The sequence below is a fragment of the Pagrus pagrus genome (genome assembly GCF_965226575.1).
Source record: "Pagrus pagrus genome assembly, chromosome: 10".
Classification (NCBI taxonomy): Eukaryota; Metazoa; Chordata; class Actinopteri; order Spariformes; family Sparidae; genus Pagrus; species Pagrus pagrus.
This window is the reverse complement of record NC_140194.1, coordinates 13,900,793-13,924,203: the sequence shown is the minus strand read 5'-3', so window position 1 is coordinate 13,924,203 and position 23,411 is coordinate 13,900,793. Positions and strand designations below refer to the sequence as shown.

The 23,411-nt window shown below is 44.9% G+C and overlaps 1 protein-coding gene across 4 annotated transcripts in view; it reads right to left on the bottom strand.

The window, feature by feature from the left end:
* Window positions 1–23,411, bottom strand: part of reln (reelin) — a 93,213-nt gene that overhangs the window by 56,201 nt on the left and 13,601 nt on the right. For all 4 annotated transcript variants that reach the window (XM_084364315.1, XM_084364316.1, XM_084364313.1 and 1 more), the window contains exon 2: window positions 14,550–14,657. In XM_084364315.1, coding sequence (XP_084220441.1) covers window positions 14,550–14,657 — 108 coding nt within the window. The remainder of the gene's footprint in view (window positions 1–14,549; window positions 14,658–23,411) is intronic.

Below are 23,411 nucleotides of genomic sequence, written 5' to 3'. Positions count from 1 at the left end.
TACTGTTATTATTTCCATCCACTGGCATCCCACGGTTTCCTTTTTCTTCTTCATTGCTTCCTGCCTCACATCCACTCCTCACACACCTTCTCTCCTTTCATCATTATTTTTTCTATCCCGACCCTCTCCTTCTTTTCCCCGTCCCTGTGAGCTGACACTACATAACGGTGCTCTTATTAATGAGGGTCTGTGTCCGGCTATGATTGCACCGATGGGATGACATCATGTCACACAATCTTTCCTTCACATCGCAGAGGGCAAGGGCAGGACGCCGCCTGACTCATCAATCACTGTGCAGACATACAGAAGAGTTCAATAATTTACTGCAAGTACACGGCTTTGTAGCGGAGAGACGCGCACATGCAACTAGAGTATAACTCGGGCAGATAATCTGGGAGTTTGTCATAATTCTGCAACACTAAGTCAACATAGCTTGGTCCAGTGCACACAGAGCAAGCACATTCGGACGGTTTAAAAATGTATGTGATGTCCCGTCTGCGTATGAAAATGTGCAGCGGTGTGGTGGCTGCCCTCTGCTCTGTACAACCTGCAAACACAATCCGCTCCTCCATCATAACTCAACTCACTGAAAACATAATCAGCAATGATTAATAACATCAGAGCTTTAATATCCCCTGAATCAATGTGCAAATCAATATGCAAAGATTGTGTGTGCGTGTGTGTCTGTGTGTGTGTGTGTGGTGCAAAACTAATTATTTGAAGAGAAATAATTCCGCCCATTTCTGACAGTAATAAATTTGACCTCACAGATTGCACCCATAAATACACGCAATGTCGACAGCTCCATAAATGTTTTCGGCCAGCTGTGTGTGCGTGCGTGAGGTCATTTGTATCGTTGCGTGGAAATTTATGTTGGTGTGCGCGCGTGTGTGTGTGTGTGGGCCGTGGTACAAACAAACCTAGCTATCATTGCTGTCGGATGAAAAACTAAGAAAAACAAGCCTGTTTTTTAATTGAGCACCGTGCATGTATTTGTTTAGCCTGTGGGGTCTGCAAAGGTTTTCCTCCACCGAGGAGTAGTGCATTTTCTCATCAAGGAGAGAAACATCCAACTCCTTACTTAACTGGAGTTCAATTTGAATAATCATCAAAGCTGCATGATTTAAGAGCTCTCACATGACAACAGCATATTGTGTCATTATGTGTGAGTGCAAGCAGCGTGTGGCCCTAGTGTGTCAGATTTACGAGTTGTCGAGCGACGCTGCCTTTTACATTGCGGAGGAGCTGCTGGTGTGTAATAACAGACTGAGATGTAATCACCCACTAATAGTACTGCTGTTCTCTAATCACCTCAGCTACAACCTCTCCGCGTAATGGCCACGATTTACTCCTTAGCAAATACATACACTCGTACAGAGATACGCACATAAACACACATTACTGTCTAGGGTTATTGCGATTTGTTTTGTTTGTCTGGGCGAGACCTCGTCAGCAGCCTATCTTTACCGCCAACATACGGTACTGAAGAAAATAGCATGCACCGACATACCCATACGTCTTTCTCTCTTTTTAACCCCCTCTGACAACAAAAGAGTGTCATTTCCAGAACAATTTCCTTGCTGTTACGTGTCACGTAGTTACCGTCGCAACCAAGGCAGTCAGGACAACAGTTTTGGCCCTGATTGTCCAATTTTGTGGCAACAGAAGAGAGGGAGAAGTGCCGTGAATCTGTTCTCGCCACATTGCCATGGCGCAATGTGAGAATCCCTGCAGATGTGCATAATACAAGCTTAGCTCTTGTGGTGGCAATGGAAACACTAGCTGGAAAGCTGCAAAGACAAACAGAGAGAGAGAAGTGTGGTGTTGGAGTTGAGCAGCAGACTGAGCAGAGGAGATAGCAGAAGGAGAAAGTAGACGGGCTGTGGCCAGTGGGGACAGACGGACAGAAACATTGAATCACTCATTCAAAGGAGTATTCTCATTTACGCTGCTGTCACTCATCACTGAGGAAAAAAAAGAGGAGGGCGCTGTCAATAAGAGCGCCTTTTTCATTTGGAGTGATGACAAACTCCTGCAATACAACCCTGATTCCTTTACCAAAGGCGACTGTAACTCTTGCTTTAATAGGAAAATGAGTTAATATTGGATGAAGCGAAAACAAGCACAGAATTCAGCGCTCGAAACAAAAACTGAGCGTGACATTGTGATAAAACAAAGGCGACAGCGGCAGACAGAGAGCTGCACAGAGAGGGAGGAACTGTTGGTGTGGCTAAAGAAAAGCAGAGAGCAGTTAGAGCAGGGTGAAGATGAAAAGGCAGACTGATGCACTCCAGGACACAGCAGCGCTGGGACTCGACACTGCTCACAGAATTTCTATTCCCACTTGAAAAATACACTCAGGCGTAAAAATGCAAATAACGAAACTAGTCCCTTTCATGTCCGGGTGTAGAAGAGTGAGTGAGAGAGAGAAGAAAATCACTATTATTCAATGAGATCCAAATCCCAAAGGTTCCAGTAAAGCAACAAGCTGTAGTGAACCTGGCCAGAAAAAAAAGCAAATCTCTGATATTCCTGTTTATTTCTGTGGAGATGAGCAGAAAAATAGAAAAAGAACGAAATGTGAAATGAAAATATACAACAAAGCCTCTCCCGTGTCCTCATATGTGGGGTCACACCAACCGCAAAGGCTGTTAATTAATTTACTCTCCCCTCAGTTGGCCTCTGAGCTCTGATTTTACCTTATCTGGTACCTGCGGATGTGATAGATGTTAACTTTGCTTCCCGTGCTTTTTTTCTGTCGTCAGTATTTTGGCCTTTCATCCTCTCCCCTTTCTCAACAGTGAGAAAGGGCAGATTCCAATTCTCCTCCTCTAATGAAAGCACTTGATGCAGTTGTGTTTATCAAAACCGACAGTTATTGAACTCGTCGGTAAAATGAAGGAAACATCTTAAACATTTTATGCTCCATCAGCTGTGACTGTTTGTTCTCCACTGGTTATTACAGCCGCATGCAGCCCTCATGGACAATGACACAAGTTGTAGCTGCAGCGCAAATGCCACTGGTGCATGTCAGACAAGTATCAGCAGAGGCCACGTCTAATTAAATAAGCAGCCACGGGGGGGATCTTGGAGGACTGTTGCAGCCACACAGCCACAGTCAAATGCACACATGCAAGTACGCGCACGCTCGCGCACACACATGCACTTCTTTCACATGCAGATTGGGCACTTATGAGCTGTCGGCAGTGATTAATGGCAAAGGAAGATGACCTGCTAACTCCCACGGTATGACTGGGCAGAGCGTGTTTCATAAATATAAACCCACACACACATATATACACGCACACACAAATGCCTATACATGCACCCTCGGGCATGCCCACACACAAACTCGCTCAGATACACAGAAACACAGGAAATGGGTGTGTCGGGATTTTAAGGGTCATATGTTGGTTGTAGGAGTGTCACCCTGACATCAATCTCTGCTGGTAATTGTGGTGAATTTTCTAAGCGGCCCACAAAAAGGAAGTGGGAAGTTGAGCGCCTCATATGTATTCATATTCAATCCGCCCATGTCTACAATAACAAAGACTTATCCACAGTTTTTCCTTCCGTCTGGTCTTGCTTCTTTTAAATATGTAAACACTTTCATTCACATCTGTCTGTGTCCTCTTAACATCTCTGTGTTTGGAGACAGCATTTTTTATCTGTCTTTATATCTCACTTTGCAAAGCTAATGAGCTTTTCCACAGCCAAGCTCAAAACAAGTCAAATAGATGGAGTGAGAATTCTCCCCGATGGAGCAGATGGGCAATCGGTGGCTCAGGCTGGCAGCGACTTCACACTGTAGGACCAGCAGGAGCCGGTCTAACTGGCACTAGAACTGATAGTTAGGCTTTGTGGCAGAGTGGCGAGAATTCGAGAGGCACCATTCAAATTGATGTGCACATTTACCAGAATCATTCGGACTTTATACACACCATTTGACATCTGGTCGGTACCAAATAGCTGCTGGATTTTGCACTCATTTCACAAGTGTCCTTCAGCAATGTCTGGTGTGTGGAGCAACAGAAAGCTATTAGTTTGAGTAATGTGTCTGTGTTTGATTTGACTGTATCCAGTCCTGATTAAACGGTTGCTGAGATGATATCAACATGTTTTTCCTGCTATATTTCTGATTGACAGGAAGGCGGTGGGATAATGCACTCAAGTCCGAAAGGTGAGAGGAATCTGGATGCTTGTCTTTCCTCTCCTCCAGTATCAACTACTCAGGTCGGACTTTCTCTTCACTAGAGCAATTGATTTCAATAAATTCATGGACACCTTTTAATTTTAGAGCACACACACACACACCATTCACAATCATAACACGCACTTTCCTCACCCTGTATGCCTGCACATGCACATATAACAGCAACCACAGACAGAATATTAAAATGCATATGCGTGTATGCACGGCAGTTTGCTCGGAGCGTTAATGAAAGCGCTATGAAGTAGCCTAATGTGCTGTAAGCAGATTAGCTTATTTGATTTTTGTCTAAGGAAATCATTTTTGTCACCACTCACTACATGCTTTATGATTAAACACAGAAAAGTGGGTCTCATTTAAAAAGCACAGATTAATGTTTACGATGCACATCTTTTGTCCTCCAGGCCTGTGTGTGTGTGTGTGTGTGTGTGTGTGTGTGTGTGTGCGCACTCAGACTGATAACAAGTGGTGATCATTCTCCCTCTTGCTCAGACTTAGAAATTCAATGTATACCACCCCAGATCATTTGGAGAGCGGGCCCATTAAAGGTCCATATTTCATGTGGTAATTCTTAAAACCTGTCATAAGCCTATTGGAGCATTAACATGTGTTATTAAAAGCCCGTGAATGTATGGGAATCTGTCAAAAGCCAGAATAATGCCTCTGTCAACATGTTTAAAGAGAAGGCCACACAATGGCGACATAAATGATACATCACGACGGTACTGACAGCCTGAGCAGGGACCCCATACGCTTTGTGCTGCTGAATGATCCATTGCTATGTGCGTCGGTGTGTGTTCGTGCGCGCCTGTTGCGTCGCATTCACCCCTTATTCCAAACGCCATCCTCAGCTGGTCAGCCAGACCACTGCAAGGTCGGCGCATGACAGCCCAGCTCTTATCTGCCATTGGATGAAACGGGCATCCATCTCAGCATCTGCCAATCACACTACCATGGAGACGGGTTGGCAGCGCTGAGGTGATGGCAGGGGTCCGGCACAGCGTTGCCAGGAGGAAGCTGTGTGTTAATATGGGTGGTGAAAGATGCCAGTGGCCAGGGGGAGAGGGGGTAAGAGACTCTGTGGGAAAATGTGAGGGGGAGACGTTGGCCACATGAATGAAAGAGAGTTTAACTGGCAGTAAAGGACACCTGGAGGTCTGCAGAGCTGTATGCGTGTGTAGGTGAGCACGCACACGAGACTGTGCATGTGTATATGTTTACATTATTATGTTTTTCCATGTGTGCACAGTCATTCAGTTGAATGCTCTGTGAAAGAACCCATTTGTGTGTGTAGATAAAATGTATGTTTTCATGGACGGGCTCTAAGCACCAAACCAATTTTTGCCCATATGCCTGCATTCACAGAACAATTGCTCTTTCATTTAGGCCTCCATTGTATCTCACAGCATCCATCATCCATAAACTCCTGAAGGCAAGGCCACACACACCCACACAACACACACAAACATACACAGCGAGGGCTTATTGTAGGAGCTGCCAGTGTGGCTCTAACCAGCTGAAAGTACACAATCGCATATGGTCACACATGAACAATTATTTACTACAAATACTCTACTAATTAAATAAGTGCTTATTCTTCTGTAACATGCACCATATATACAAAATATGAAGAAAATAAACATTTAGCTCATTGCTTGAGGCTGGGTACTGCTCCCATTCAATGATCAGGAGCTACAAGCCATACAAGCATGAATGATAAATGGAAAACAGGAACACTACGGGTGCATTAATATACCCCCCTGAACTAATGTGTCATAATTGAAATGAATGTTGTTCTGAATCAAACAAGTGTTGTGTGTTTCGGAGCCCCACCCTGCATGATAGATGAGACTTCTACATCTCTGCACAGCCCTGCCATCCATCTAAAAGGCACACACTCACACACTTGCAAACACACATAATGCAAGTATGCATGTTGCTTATATAGCTGAACATATTGTAGTAGTGAAATGAAACTCCAGTTTGTTACAAATTGGGTCTCATTTTCATTGTTTTAGCCATCGTTGGATGAAATGGTACGATTTTGTACAGTGAAGTAACCGCTGAGAATAACACAACATCACTTCGACGAAGTTCGGCAAGGATCAGCCAGACAGTCACACATGTTGAGAACAAGCCAACAGTATGTAAGCCGATTTATTTGGAGGTAGAACCAAAAAGGAGCACACCCAAAAAATACCCCTCATTGCACAGGAAAACTAACCCAGAGACAGTCTCCAAACTGCGATGGATATTTACAACAGATGATTTGGCCAATAACTTTACCATTCCACCTTCATTTTCTCTTCAAAAATGAGTCCAAAAACTCTTTGATCTTCAGGCTTTTCATGCTTTTGAGTGACATTGCCACGTTTTCAGATCCTTGCCGAGCACGATGTTGTTATTACTGAGTTGAAGGATGGCCAAAACTTTGAAAATGAGCACTGTATTAAAAGGGAATTTCCCTTTCCCGGTTTCCCTGTTTTTGATGGACTCAAGCTGCAGTACAGGGGCCTGTTTAAATCTGGGTTCAGTCCCAGGCTCAAGATGTGTGTGCATTATGTAAACCATCAGGGTGAAATGTTGCTGAAAGGCCTGTTTGGAGTGACATAGCCGAGACTACTGAGTGCTAGTGTGAGGCCTGTGGAGCAGCACCCAGTGGAGGACAGCCAGCTCCGTGCCCCAGGAGAGGCTTACCACACTGGGTGGCAAAGTCACTAAACTCCCCTTCCCCCGCCCCTCTAGTCCTTGAGCACCCATTTCTTCTTCCACCCTTCCATCCCATCCATCCATCCATACGTCCATCCATCAGTGAAGCCCATGAGCGGCTGCCTTCTGTGGGTGTGTGTCATTGTCGCTTGGCAGGCACACACCACAGCTTCAGCGGCAGGCGCCAGGGCTAATTTGATTTTTAATTCAACACGACTCCTCGGCTAATAGTTTGAGCTGGGGATTAATTAATCTGATTTGACTTGTGCTAATTTCTTGCACCCACGTCCCTGCTCCCCACCCGTCAATGCAGCAAACAAACAAACTGGTGAGGCCGTGGTGGTCTCGCAGGCTCTGTCCTGACACACATGTTGAGTGTGAGGGATAGGGACCTGGGGCGACAGGTGAGGAGCCAATGGAAGGCCTAGGGAAAGCAAGGCATGGTGCCTGTGCTGCATTTGCATGTGTGTGTTTACAGTATGTGTGTGTACCTAAATGTGTTTATGGCTGGCAGAGGCTGGAGCTGAGCCTGGTCTGACAGAGGAGTGCTGGGAGGCAGTGAACTAATCACGGCAACAGCCCGGCTCTTGTAAGGAGGGCGAAACACAGAGAAGGTCACCAACTATTTTTGCTGCCAAAATATGGGTCAGATTGGATCTGGGTGAGTTGCTCACACATAACACACATGCTCTCACACATAACATAACTAACATAAAAAAAATGGGCCAAGCAATGGAGCATTCCCGTTCTTCTCTGAGGCTTTTAGAGGGAGGAGAGCCAGATCCAGTCAGGGTCCTAAAGGGAGAGACCAGGAGAACCACTAAGCTTCCTCTTCTCACAGAGCCACACAGAGCACTTCCACTTCTTCTGATACTCTCTTCAAGGGAACTTTAAAAATGAATAGACCTCAGAGTGCAGCCCGGATGGCGTGCACTTTGTGGAGAAGACTTTGTGGAATCACATTCTCTCAGTTTGCACACCAAACCCACAGATGCCCACACACTTGCAAGGTGCACATGGAGGTATAGAGGATAAGTTTTACATCACAACACAACAAAGATGCATTTCAAAGTCAGCTTGCCGCTTTGCTGAAATGATGCAAACCCACTAGTGTTCACAGAAATGTGTCAAACTGAGCAGTCTTTGAGTCAAAGCTCTCTCTGTCTTTATTCTATCTTTATTTCTCTCTCATTCTCTCTGGCATGTAACCAACCTCTCTGCATGGCAGAAAATAACATTGCTCCGCTCAAGAGAGACCACACATGGGAGAAACAGCCTACGCCTGCTGCTCTCTCCTGCAGGATACAAAAAATAAAAATAACAAAAAACCGGCCAACATCTAACGCACCACTTTGAAATCTCTATCACAGTCAGTCCAGCTCCTGCTCTCCCCTATTTCTGCTTTCCCAGTCACCCTGGACCTTTTTTACCATACATTTGGATGCAAAAAATACAGTGAGGGAAGGAAAAAGCACTCAAATGCTCAGCATGTGCACACAAATACATGTGTGCTCTCTGAAAAAAAAGTGAATATAAACACACACGCATCCACAGCCTCACTCACATATGCATGAACATAAGACATGCTGTAAACCGCATACACATAGAGAAGTAAGCACACCTAGTGAAGCCGTGGGAGTTCAAAGAAGGGACCATGTTTTCCAAGAGAGCTAGTGTACACTTAGTGAACCAGCAAATTCCCAGCTGCAGTGCTCCAGCAGTTCTACTGTACCATCACACCTGAGAGGCCAGACCTATGCTGCTGGGATGTATGGCCAACACTAATGCACTAGTCCAGAGTCTGCTGTTCCTGAACCTTAAATTAATAATGGATTATGTTATATTCTGTTTGAATTCTTTGAAGGTGGGTTTGCTCTTTGCTTCTAAGGAGGCTTTGCACATAGAAAGCAGCCACAGCTACATGACTTGTGATGCATAATCACCCGAGCATTCCTCTGGACTCTGAGAGCACCCAAATGTTTAGCCACCTGTTAGCAGCTTCCAGGCATTGTGAGATTGGTGGGGGAGGACGTGCCGGGCGACGGGAGGGACAGAAGAGAGGCTCATTCTGGGCACGAAGGGTTGGGAAAGTCCTGTGCCAGCAAAGCAGGCAGATTTACAGCGAGCCGACCCAGCCGATCTCGAGTCTGATCTAACACTTTGCCGCAGAGAACACAAATCACCTCCCATACATAACCCTGCCCGTGACAACTCATTTCATCTTCCGCACTAATGAATTCATCATCAGGAGGGATCTGCCTTCGGGTGCGTCAGCCCTGAGCAGAGAAGGAGTAATGGCTCAGATAAGTCATCATCGTCATTATCATCAGCAACACCAGCACCACCTCGCCTCATAGTTCAGGAGCAACAGTTTGGGACTGTGTGGTGTCCTTGACAGAGTTGCAACAGGGATACTTCAGCAGTGTTCAAGGTTATGATAAGGATGGATGTCAGAGCAAATGTGTCACAGATGCGCATCCTAAGTGTGAGAATCAGCATGAGTGTGCGTATGTCAATGGAATTTGAATGTGTTGTGGTATGAGTGGATAAATCACAGAGTGGGAGAGCTCTTATGGTAGCAAGCAAGAGTGTGTGTGTGTGTGTGTGTGTGTGTGTGTGTGTGTGTGTGTGTGTGTGTGTGTGTGTGTGTGTGTGTGTGTGTGTGTGTGTGAAGGAGTCTAAGCGGCGCAGTCAGGGAGCTGTCAGCAGAGAGCCAGGGAGCAGGCTGATCACAGGGCTGCAGTGCGTTTGAAGTCTCCCAGGGACTGACAGCTTCTCTCCCCATGGGAACCCCCTTCCCTCGCCCCTTCTCTCCTCCCTGCACCACCCTTTCTCTATATCATTCCTCTTTATCCTCCATCTCTCCCTACACAGTATCTCCATCCCTGTTTGTCTCCTCATCCCATTGATGGAGGGGGTATGCAGAAGCACACTTGTGCTCCCCTGGGACTGTTAGCACTTCCCAAACAAGGCTTTGTTCAGTGGGAAACACACCTGCGAGTGTGTCTCTGTAAATACTGACATGATGAGCTGCCATCTCTCATAGTCTGACATTCTGGCTGACATTCAATCTGGCTTGGTGGCGAGAGGGCACAGACAGCCGACCTTCAGCCTCGAGATGGATGAGTGTGTAGACGTCAGGATTTGAATGCATAATTGTGCATAATAAGAAGCATAGACCATTCATTATTGTGTAATTCTATATGTTTTTATTTCAGCATTAAAATTAGTCTGTGGCGTGATTACTCTTTTGGCTGCACACCCCCTCCGGCCCCTCCTCCGCAGGTCAAGGTGCAGCAGGATTTCATCTCTGATCGCGCTGTGTGTTAGCATGAGCCCATCCGTCATGGGGACAGAGTGTCGGCTGGATGTCCCTGTCACTAAGCTGTCCATTTTGTCAGACAGCCAGATTCATCATATTGGGATGGGGACTGATCCTTGCTAGCAGAAGCCAACCGCCCCGCAAATACATACAAATATGCAAATTAACGACAAAATAAACATCACCCTGCAAACGAGCCATCCATCAATGACCGGTTTCTCAGCAGCTCAGCATTGGCACGGCAACACCAATCAGCCACTCCGTCAGAGGGAGTGATGGAACGCCCATCCTCTCATCTTCACCCCCCTCCTTATATCATTCACATACTGTCTTCCCTTCATCGGTCCCTCTATGCCATTTTTCATGCACACTTTCTCCAATTTTCTCCTCTCACACTCATTCCCTTAATCTCAAACACTTTGTCAGCCCCATGTTGGCATTTTCGCCTATCCATTTCCTTCTCCTGTCTATTTTCAAAGCTCTCTCCTCCATTTCAAGTGCCTTTTGTTCGTCATCGTAATTATGAATCTGGAGACGTTTAGAATGAATACTTGTACTGTCTTTGTGTTTGAGTGGATAATGATGTGATGGGAAAAATCCTGCCATTAGGGGAGCAATGCAAATCAGACCACATGTGACATTTTATTTCCATCCAGGCCCTGGCCCGTAGGGTCCAATAAGTCACCTCATCACTGCTGTGAGACACTGTTCTTATGTAAACCCGAATGAAATAAATAGGAATGTACATAAGTTATTGTTTTTCGTCGTTTAATCTATGGCGACGCCAACTTGAAAGCTGTGTGAGTTCCTTTCAGAAAGCCGGGAGGCTGGAATGGAAAGAAAGAGCTCTTAATGGAATAAAAGTCAAAGGAGGGAAAAACACGGAGCTGTTGGAATTCTCCAGCAGCTGAGTCAGTCCAGACTCATGTTGCTTTTCTGGCAGTGTGTGTAGACATCCCCTCCGCGCATGTTACACACACACACACACACACACATTCACACACACACAGCATCTAAAAGTTTTACTGTAAAACATGCTGCAAAGGTCTCTAATGTGCAATTAGCTTGTCAAACTATACTACGCAATATAATGAAATGAATCGCTTTACACACTACCTCGTCCATTAACTGGATATTGTGACTAAATGAATCCCTCACTGACACCTTGAGTCTTTCCTGCCAGCCCCGCGTACCTTTAAATAGAAACATAGCTGCGGCTGTGCCTCAGCCAGACTAGTTTATCAGGCCCCTGATGGGCACGTTTAAAAAAACCACAGTCGATTTAAACTCCTCTATCAACACTGTTTTTAGCTCGAGTTTGTATGATTCTGCACCAGCCATAGCAAAGCAATTACAGCATCATAAAGGTTTGTGGTTAGCCACCCAGCGGCAAGTGGGGGGGATCTCCTGCCTTGAGGCAGTGGAGGAACGAGCCGCAGCTCAGCCCAGAAGGCATTCCTCAGACTGCCCTGATTGCCACCCCAATTGCTCCATCACATTTGGGCTAATTTGACAATGAGGGGGTGTTAAGTTCTGACGACGCAGTAAAAAGTCAGTCCCTTAAAGCTTCGTATTTTATTACAAATGTAGCGTGAAGTGTATTGTTATTCAGAGGGAGTGGAAGCTCATAAAACGTCCTTGTCTCTGTGTCCAAGTCCCGGGGTCTGTGTGTGTACAGTAATCCACGTGGTAACCCCCCCACCAAAAAAAGAGAAAAACACAAAAGACTGAGAAAGAAGGCTGGTGATAGAGCTTTCGTATTTCCATGCAGTGTGGTCATGCATATATACATGCAGTGGTTTTATGAGCTCTCCGTAAAAAGCAGCGGGGGGTGACACGGAAGGGGAATTCTCTCTGTCGAGGCCGGCGTGCAGTCATCCTGTCTGCTCGCTGCAACAGCTCTGACCGCACAAACCACAAGACATCCCCACACATAAAACACTAACCTCTCTGTCTCCACAGATCACTGCCTTTATCTGTTTATTCCGGCTATCTCTGTCTTGTTTTTGCTTACTGTCTTTCTCTCCACTGACTCCTACCAAGGAAAACTAAAAGACCGACTACCTTAATAGTCTTCCCTCCCTTCTTACTGAGCATGATCTTGTGATTTCCAATCTCAAACACACTCAGCGATCTTAATTTACCACTGATCTTCGCTCCCTGTGTGTGCCATCGTGTGGTGGCGGTTCATTGAGGTTTCATTCTTCCCATGCTGAGGTTCAAGTTGGTTCCAGCACTGATACATCTGTCAGCCACATGTTCCCCCAGCCAGCCGCGGCGTTAACAGCTGTACACAGCTGGAGTGTGTATGTGCCTTTGAGTGAGAGTGGGTGGTTATTTCTTTATTGAATTCTATGCGTGTGTGTGTACATGTTGCTGTCCATGTGTCTCTGTGTCCCCTACATGCCTCCGATGGGATTAGAGCCACACCCTGTCTTAGACGCTCCACACTCAACACCAGGCTCGTTAAACTCCCTTGTGGAGTTGTGTGACCCTTTCGTCCTCACAGATCCTTTTATACTTGTCACAACAACAATGAACATCAAGTGCTGTCTCCATCCGTTATTGTTCCACTGCATTATCTTCAAAGCATTTTGCGCAAACACTGGCTCTCTTATGCACAGCGATGTCACCGGGTTTTCATGAGCTCATTGATGAAGCTCTCCTCCTCTCTCTGGGAGCATCTCTTTTCAGCCCTCCCAAGGCTGAAGAGCTGTCGCTCCACAGATGTGACACCCTCTCTGTAGACCAGCCAGGCCGCTGCCACTTAGGGTATGGAGGGTGTCTCATAAAATTCCCATTTACAAAATAATTGTGCAGACAAATGAAGTAAAGGAAAAATGTGCCTGTAGACAGCAGTGCCACCATGGGAACCAAAAAGAGGACTATGGTCGCACGAATAAATCAAGCCTCTATTTCGCCTTTATGAAGGCTCCATTGAGTCCAGAAGTCTACACTGAGAGGATGCAGGAGAATCAGCGGTGCAGAGATCCTATCTGCCGAGGACAGATCCAGTGACTGGCGCTGTGAAACCTGTATGGCATCACTGCTTAGCAGATTACACATACTGTAACGGAAAGCTTTACAGACTTATTTAAACACACACCATGCAGAAACTCGCAGTCCCACAAGCTGCTGCCTATCAGTCTGTGCAGCCCTTTCTTAAAACTTTTTCAAATTAATGAGAGTGAAGCAAAGGTGACGCAATCCTTGCTTGGATGCCTCCCCAGTAAACAGCGCTGCCAAGAGCGAAGAGCTGCCCTGGCCGGGGTGAAGTCAGCGTCTGAGGAACAGTGGAGTTAGTCAGGATAAGTGAGCCCGCTGGGCAGCAGTTCTGGGCCAGTAGCCCTGTTCTCTAAGGAGTTCTTTATGGCCAGTCCATCACCCCGAGAGAGCCCCCACCCCTGCACACAGGGGCTCCATCCGCACACACTTCATCTGAGTCTAAAAATCCTCATTGTGTGTCCAGAAATGGGTCACACTTAACTTTAGTTTCAGTTGCCTCTTTACTGTGTAATTAGACTGCACTCGTCAAAACAACTGTGGGTCTAATTTTAACTTCATGTTTTGCAGTATTTGGAATAAAAACAAAGCACATTGTAAATTCAGAGTAAATTTAGATACAACACGCAGATACACATGTTGACAACGAAAAACAAAATAACTCTGATGACAACTTAAGACAGACGAGTTGGCAGTTTTTACAGCAAACCGACAACAAAGTGAAGTAGTGCACATTTCCTAAACTGTTTTCCAAAACCGTTAACCACTTTTTAGTGTAATGATCAATATGACCTTGTATTTTAATGAACCAAATGCAATTCATTCAGGCAGCTGCACCTTTTCTCCGACTCAACATTCGTCCAGCTGACCTGATGACCATTATTCTTCTTTCATACTTGAAGTTTGGTTTTGTCTCTCAGAGGCCTCATTTGTTTTCTGCTTCATTCCTCAATTTCCTTTCCTCATCTCATATTCAGTTTTCTGTTTTTCTTCTCTCGAGCATCAATGAAAACGCATCTGGCCGAACCCGATGGTCACATCATTCATCACGGGCCTGTCACAACCGGAGTGGGGAAGTGGTCTTATGCTCTCTCTGGGAACGGATGTGGATCACTGAGCTGGGTCGTGCTCGCCGTGATACTCCATGGTTCCAGGACTGACACACAATCTAAAGTATCTGAGAGTCTGTTTGTGTCAAAAGGCGAAGCTAGGTTGAGCAGTTGATGAGAGGCTTGTATTGGCATGAGGAGAATGACTGAGGAAGCCTCTCTAAACAGATTACAGTGGTATCTTATGATAACTTACCAAAGCCGAAGGCGGCTGGAGCAGGGATGGGCGCCGACTGGACTGGTGTGGAGGTGTAGAGGCCTGTCACCAGCAGACCATCAAAGGAAACACTGGTGGAGATGGTTACTGAAGAGACAGAAAAAGGAAGATGGTGAATGTTACTGCAGTTCTACATTCAGCTGGTCATTATGTCACAAAGCACCAAAGCAAAACAGGACTTAGTTAAGAAATGTAAGTTATGAAATAAAGTACATTCTTCTCTAATGTTTTAGCGACCCTTTATTGTTAACTCACTGGAAGATAAACTGTAAATTTACCGCTGATAAGGTGTCAAAGATCCCAAGTACTAAGATGTGCTCACGCTTTGTTTGCAAGCTACACTGATAATTAGCCTGGGTGATGTACACACATGTGGACAGAAAGTCTGGAAGCGTATACACACAACAGCGCCACAACACCGTGCTGCTAATGAGCACCGAGCTCAGGTGTTAACAAATGTTAATGTAAAGTGACCATTAGCTGTGAGGCAGATGAGACCGAACGCCCTGCGGGAGGTGAGGAGAGCACACAGATGTGCAAGCAGGTGTTATTTATTTTATTTATATATATTTTTTTTCTATTCAACCCTTGTGCCCACAATGCAGGTATTGTGATTTAAATGAGTGCAATAATAGGGTGCTAAAGGCAAATATGTTAAATATGGCACCTGTGTTTATGTGTATGATCGTGAAGAAGAAGAAAAAGCTAATAATAAACTATTTATTGAACAATAAATAAATAAATATGGATGTACGGATAAAGATATACAAAGAAACACACACAGGAGCCTGCTAAATGGCGGTTCGAGTCACTTTTAAAGTAGTTGAACAAAAGAACAACACAGTATCATCACCTCACAGCAAAGAGCTCAAGAGTGTAATCTAACTCACCCTGAACAAATCACTGTGTTTTAATCAAAGCCTGTTGCTATTGACAACCATATTAGAAGAGACTGATGAGCTAATTGGCTGTAACCCTGATAGCCTAGCTAAGCCCCTATTCATCACAGGTCACCACAAACAGTGTTGCAGAGCAAAAAACTGCCAGAGGTCTGTTATCCAGCTGTACAGATCTACAGCTTAGTGTACCCAGCAGCAAGTTAACTATCGATCCACCCGGTAAACAAAGACCCTGAGTGACGGGACCACAGAGCCGGCTACATCACTGGAGGGAAAGAGCTCAGCCACTGGACTGCTTCCAGCCAGACAGATCAGAGCACAGGGGAACAGTCTGCGGCTCAAAGGAGCCGACGCAACCAAAATATACACTTTTTTTACACACGGAGGAATAAAACCCTTTGCAGTTGGGAAAGATGGAGGCATTGTTATTTCCTGACCCTGGAATCCCCCTGCTTTTGGGGGAAACGTGAATAGGAAAAGGAGGAGACACCCGCGGCGTCGGCGTAGAAAGAATAGAAACATGTCAGTTTGGTCTCGGGAGTGTTTATTCTTCTGGGCTTGGTGTGTTTTCGATGTGGGAATCTGGGCAGACTCCTGTGTGGCCCAGTCTCCTTGCCTGTCTGTCTGGGTGACTGCATTAACACGTCCTCACACAAGGCGCCCAGCGATTGTGTATGTGTGTCTGCATGTGTGTGTTCTGCATGTGTATGTGTACGCTGGATGTGCTACACCCTGTCTTAAGAGCACAGTTCAGCCCATCTCTTCCCTCCATATCAAAGCCTCAATAATTCATCCTACAACTCTCTTTTATTATGTCCAGACATTTCCTCCTCTCTTCTCCTGTCGCGGTTTTTACACACACAAATACAGCTACAGTATTAATGCTGTATTTAAGATGCTCTCTGCTCTGCTATACAGTATACAGCAGTAAATTACATACTTGTTAAGGCTGCTGGGCCTAAGTTTCTGAACCTCACTCGCAAATCTAAAAGTGCCCATCCAAGCGGAATAACATAAGCATATACTGTAGTTGACACTTGCTGCAACTATGTAGTCTACGTTTATTGTTTTAATCCTCCGCTGAAAACTTGCAAATGTCCAAAACTAGTAATAAAAGTCCTTTTCCAAACACGTGAGGATTCACATTTCCATTACAACACATTTTCTTTCGCACTGTTTACGACTGCACTGTGCAACGGCTGTTGGTAGCCAGCTACTTGTCATCATGCAGTTTCAGGCTGTTTCGGATTTTTTGGCAGTTACCGCCTATTTCTTGAAAAACGGAGATGGGATGACAAAATGGATCTGAAAGAGGAAGAGGAAGCCATCGATCATCCCCAACTGAGCTGCAACAACTAGTCAAAGTCGAAAGAAAATCAATCGCCAACTATTTTGATAACTGATTCATCGTTTCAGTCATTTATCAAGCAACAATGTCACACATTTGTTGGATCCAGCTCCTCAAATGTGAGGATTTGCTGCTTTTCTTTGTCATTTATGTTGGTAAATGAAGACTTTGGTTTGGACGGAAGAGGCTCTGGCTTACTTTGGACTCTGGGAAATTGTGATGGACATTTTAAAGACTTATTGAGTAATTGTGAGAAAAGAAAACTGGCAGAATAATCAATATTGAAGTAACTGCTAGTTGCACCCTTACACCATGCCGAGCTTTGACCTGACTCCAAAGATAGTCCATTACCGGGACAACTCGTTTAAACTGGTGTTTGAAACGCAAATCAATGCAGCATGGTTCAACTCAGAGCAGCCAAAAGTGCCAATGGAGAAACACTAATGGCAACATGCATCAAATACAGTACATGCTTGGCACACTGACATTAGTCAAAGATGGCGTCATCCTAACTGACTAACAAACATAAGTTCTGAATATCTCTCTGTTGTATGAATGGCTCCAATAACACCGTGCGAGCCACAAGTAATATCGCTGTATTCCTTCTTCTTGTCAGCTGTGCGAGCACTGCCAAATTATATCAGCATGTACAGCGTGTACAAGAAGCCGTATTGTGAGAAAGGCAGATATTTTGCTTGGCAACAGAAGAATTATCATATTCAATCCATGTTGCTCAGTGCACCTCTAACACTGCAGTATCAACAGAATGCAGGGAAAAGGCCGCCTCATTCAAGCAAGCAATTATCATGTTCATGCTGAGCATACATGTGCTCCTCTTTTATGCTATTTTTGCTCCCAAAGAATACATTACCTATTCAACAAATCCATTCCAGAGTGTGGTGAGACAGGTTATGAGTGTTTACATTATGTTGTATTGATCCAAGGCCGTGGCATGATGCAGTATTTAATGGAGTAATGGACTGGGTTTAAAGCACTGACTGGGCTTCATCAGCCTCCGTTCACACAATATGCTCATTTCTGCTTTTCCACTGACCTGCATCACCAAGGTTACACATACTCCATTACTCTCCACAGACACTTGCATATGGGCTACACACACACGCACACACAGAAAAGATTTTTTCTGCCTCCGCCATGCTATTTCTTTCTTTATCCACCGCTTACACCTTTCTTCCAGCCTCTCTCCCTCAGCCTCGCTCCTATTTGAGGAATCATGGTAAAAAAAAAACGCCCTCTCCTGCACTTTCCCCATCTACTCCCTTCTCATGCATTTTCTGCTCCCTCGCAGCAGTGTGCCCGCTCTACGTTTGATGTGGAGGTTGGGGGGGGGGGAAAGAGCGGAGGGGAGGCAAAGCTGGGGGCACAAGGTTACAATCGAAAAACAAGAGCAGGGGCGAAGAGGGATGGAGAGGATAGGTAGTAGTGGAGTGGCCCACGGAGAGCAGCGCTACCTGATCAATACAAATGCAAGATCTAAATTATTTAGACGGGCCTCTAACACTCGACTCTCACTCGCCTGTGGAACGCTACAGATGGATGAGCCAATCAGATGAGATGAGATGAGATGAGATCCAATCACCTGTGGGGGTACTTTACACACACACTCTCTCTCTCTCTGTCTCTCTCTCTCTCTCACACACACACACACACACACACACACAGATCTAAAGGAGGAGGCTGGCGGCCTTTGATGGTAGCCTTTAAAATTCTTGTCCATACTTCATTTCTGAGTACTGTTCACTTGGCCGAGGGGGATGAGAAGCCATGAGGCGGGAATGGGGGTGAACTTTATTAGCACTCTCGTCTAACACATAAGAAGGTTCTGTTTGTGTGTGAGGATGTGTGTGTGCATATTTGTGCTCTTGTGTGTGTTTTGGTAACGTGTTAACAAAGCAGGTGTTTGGCCGGCACAAGTCATCCAAACATCTGGACTGGATTCTAGGTAGGGATGCACAATAGTATTGGCACTTTGTCAGTATTGGCTGCTGAGGCTTTCAATAAAATGTCGCTGACTGAGTAGTTTCCTTGTTTTTCCCAATGACTGTGTTCATTTTGAAAAGCATTATTTGCCAGTGGGCCATCGCAATAAAAATAGGCATAATACTAAGTTAATTTCACTACAGAAGCGGCTTGATGCTCTTTGCAGTTAGGTTTAAATAATATGTCCATATATCAGCCAACATGAGTTAGGAAATATCAGCATTTCAGATATTGGGGAAAAAGCTCATTTCATGCAACCCTAATTTTTGGCTAAAGGCTAAAGAGAGAGACTAAAGGCTTCACTATGAAACATGTAATGTAGGGTGGAAACAGATTTTCGTACATAAAGCTGCATTAAAGGCCATTTTAAATCGCAGGAGGCTTTTTAATACGATCTGAAATATAAACTTTAATACTAAGAGAAAATACAGTACTTCTTTGTCAGCTCTGAATGCCTGGTTATTATTCAGGGTTGGGTTTGGTGTTGGCAGAGTAACATGTGGATGTTACAGCTGTTCCCTCTCTCTAGCAGTCAGGTGCACCTTGGCTCCTGACCTACAGGCGCCCTTTGCTCCTGATCCCTCCCTCCCACTTGAACTCCACATCGGGACTTCTACACGGTCACAAACAAGTCTGGAGTCGGCAGTCGCAAGTGCACCTGACATAGGTCTTACAAAACACTCATCACACTGTATGCATAGCACTCGCATCAACATGCACACGCTCATACTTTATACTTGAACACACCACAGAGCACATCCCTTGGCCCTAAGCCAGCATGTAATATTGATGATGCGATGTGGTATGCCTCATTACAGACACACACAACCGTGCTCCTACTCAACTATTGATGGGCCCGGGGCTTTCCTCACCTCTCTGGATCCACCAGGAGTAATGTTAAGGCACAAAGTACCAGCACACACACACATTCACAAGCACAATACTGGCTTTGCTGACAAGTCCCTCAGAGCTCATACACACAGTGACGACTAATCTGTAATGGAAAATTAATCTCTGAAAAACTCCATTCAGCCAAAATAAGATCACAAATAATTGCCAGTAAATCTAAAAGCCTATTTTCCATCTAGGTTCATCCATGTGCAGAACATAATAGTACTTGTTTCATCTCACCAATTCTTGGTTTAAAATTGTTTGATTAATTCATCAGCTAGGATTTTACCTTGCAACCAGGACTGCATTAACTCCTGGTATTACCTGGCTGCGTCATCTTAACCTTAATGCTGCAAAAAAATGTGGGACAAACAAGGTACTGGAAGAGGACAGTGAACAGATGTTTAAAGTGTGATGAGATACTAGAGTACGGTTTTACACCGGTCCCAAAGCAGTGTGTGGTTGCCTTTGGAAACGAATGCATCTGAGGCAGACAGAGAATCAATTTTTCTGGTTGTTTCTTTATTTATAGTACAAGCAGTGAGGGGGCAGCCATGATTGATATGTGGTTTTGGTCGATTCCTTGAACAAGACGCAGGTCTGTTAAATAGTGGAAAACCAAGACCAAAGTGCAGCTCACTGTATGCTGGGTCAGCAATCATAGGGACATGAAAAATCAGGCCCAGTGGCACCCTTAAAGAAATAGTAAAGTCTCCTTTAGGTGAAGAAAAGCATGGACGGCAACAATTGGTGGCTTGAGCTCATTCTTAGAAAACAGCATGGTGAGGGATTAGGTCGGACCTGGACAAAAGTCTAGGAGCTCCGAGAGAAGACATGATTTATGTCGCAGCCTGGTCCACTTGTACTAAAGTCCCCGTGTGTTGGCATGGACTGAACAGCTCCTTTCTGCTCTTTGTGTACAAACACACCCACCACCCAATACCACACCCACATACCTAACCTTTACTTTACTTAAACAAGTCTTGGAAAAAATAATGAGAAATGACCCAAGACTGAAAAGACACAGCTACACGATGTGGTTTTAAGATTTGATTTGGTAAAACCCACCTACACCACAGACAGAAAATATTATAGTCTGTACTGTTGCATGATTATATCATAAGCTAGTAAATGCCACATAGCGAGGCAAGTAATTTGAAACACAAAACACAACAAATGAGAGGCTGTAGCAAGAAGTATCATCAATGAAATCCCCAATGTCTTTTTGTTTTTTCCAAGTGAACCAGGAGGACGCCCTTTTTGTTTCCAAATGGATGGAGGTTTTCCTGGCAACAATCTGGATAAAGATAGGCGACCATCTGACCCATATCCCACTGGCAGACACACACGTGCCCCAGAGAGGACCAGGAAATGGAGGCCAGACCATGGGGAAGCTATAGTTCCATCTGTTTCCGTGGCCATGCCAATGTCGGGGTGCCACTTCACTCTGAGCTTCCTGAAATGGTTCAAACTGTCAGTCACCTGAACGTGACACCATGAAGGATATATCGCTATTTCCTCTGACAAGGAAGGAAAAGTGTAGTCCTTTGAACTGACCACAAGTTCAAGAATGCAGACAAACTAAATCTCGTAAGTATGAACGTCTGTACAGTTTGAGAAGATTGTGTGGGAAGTGTGTTTCTGCACATATATGTGTCATGCGGTGTTCTAGTCAGGTCTTAGAGGCATCATTCCATTGCGTAACCTTCTGGCACCATCCTGGCCTGCCGGCACTGCCATCTGCCGCTGTGAAGCGCTAGATCAGACACAACCTATCAGCCACTGAGCTTCTACAGGTCTGTTTAACCACAACATCCCCGACATGTTTTGCAAAGGGCTGAATGAAAGCAATTAATCTCTTGGGTCCAGTTTACAGGTCCTTTCATGATCAGATTATATCACACAGACCACTCTTGTTCTCGGTCCAAATCGCTCTGTCGAGGTTCTACTCTGTTTACCAAGGAGGGGAGTTGAAGCCTTCCTGCCTGCTCAACTTGGCTTCACCCCTGCAACAGCCGTGGAGAAAAACAGGAGTGAAGAGGCAGTTCTGTCACACACATCCTGTTCCTCACACATAATCTGCTTCAGAATCACACTTCATTGTGCTGCTCTCATACGATGCGATGTATGCGTGTGTCTGTTTACATTCATATGAGCCTGTGTGTCACATGCTTGAACACGAGCAAGCACAGGTGCACAGGTGCGCAAGTTATTCAACACAATTTCATTCATTTCATTCTCTTCCTAAGAATTTTCCTTTTAAGAAGTCTCCAGAGTATAAGAATTGAGTTTTTATGCTCTTTACTTCTTTTATGAATTCTGGGGTAGCAGTATTTACATATCATCTACAAGTCATATTATTCTGCATACAATCTACAATGCTTTTCATTCTTAGTGATGTGCGAAAGGGTTGACATTTGACTTACAAGGAAGATACAGCCCCACTGGGAAGGCATGTCCATGAATCAACACGGCCAGATCAGTTATGACACAACTTTTCTTCATAGTTTCTAACTGAACACCGCATGTTCAGAAGGAGCACATCACATTGTGACAACTCAAAGGCTATTCTCTTTACCTGAGACTGGCTTTGACAGCGAATCATCTCTCTGGGCTTTGGACATTATTCATTGCTTCATCGTACAGAGGCCTCAAACAGCACACAGATCTCATCTCAGTACCGATCTCTGCTATGAGACTCTTAATGGGTTTTGATAAGCTACAGTTCTGTTATGTGGATCTGGTCTTTATCAATCTTGATGAAATCTTGATAGAATGAGAAGAGAATGGACAAAGCAGCATTGTAAGTGTAAGAACAAGATACAACTGGATGAGAAAACATCAGAAAACCCTAACCCTGAAGCAATGAGCAACAACAGTCTGCATAATTACTCATTAAAGGCATCTTAAAAAGCAAGACATTTACTAAAGATTCAGCACAAAGGGAATGTCATTCAGAATGAGATGCATAATTGGTGGTTGCTGTAAAGGGTTATATTGTAATAAGGTTCAGGAACGCCATGATTCTTTCCCTCTGTCACTTGGTGACTGCCAGGACTGGAGAGCGAGCTGTCCTTATGATCAACACCATGTGTTCTGCAGACAGAGAAAAGGCTTCAGCCATCCAGTCCTGACAAGCAAAGCATCCTCCTTTACCTACCAGAGTCATACCGAACACGCTAACACACAACTAAAAGCCAAGGTGTTTAACATGGGAACCATGAAACAGAAAATATAAACATTTTCTATGTAAACAAACGCAGGTTACAGAGGAAAGTTGCCACTGCACACAGCTTAGCCTTCCCCAGAGAATATCCAAGGAATGTGGGAGAACATTCAAAGCCCAGTCAGCCTTAAAAGACTGGGGTAAAACCCAAACCACAACTCCTTACCAAAACACAGTGTAACGTTAAATATATATATAAAAAAAAGTCTACAGCAGGCTCAACACATCCACTAAACACATCCATCAATACGTGTCAAGAGACATCTCACTATCACACGCTAACCTCTTTGCAAAGAAACCTACAAACACACAACAAAACACAGACAAACACTCAAAAACAACCATCAAGCCAGCTGTGAAAGCACACACAGACAAAATGCAGACGCTGGACAAAGACCAACACTGTTGCATAACTTCCTTTCCATCTCACCTGCTCCATCAGGAGCTGCCCTGATAGGAAACAGGAAGGAGGTAAT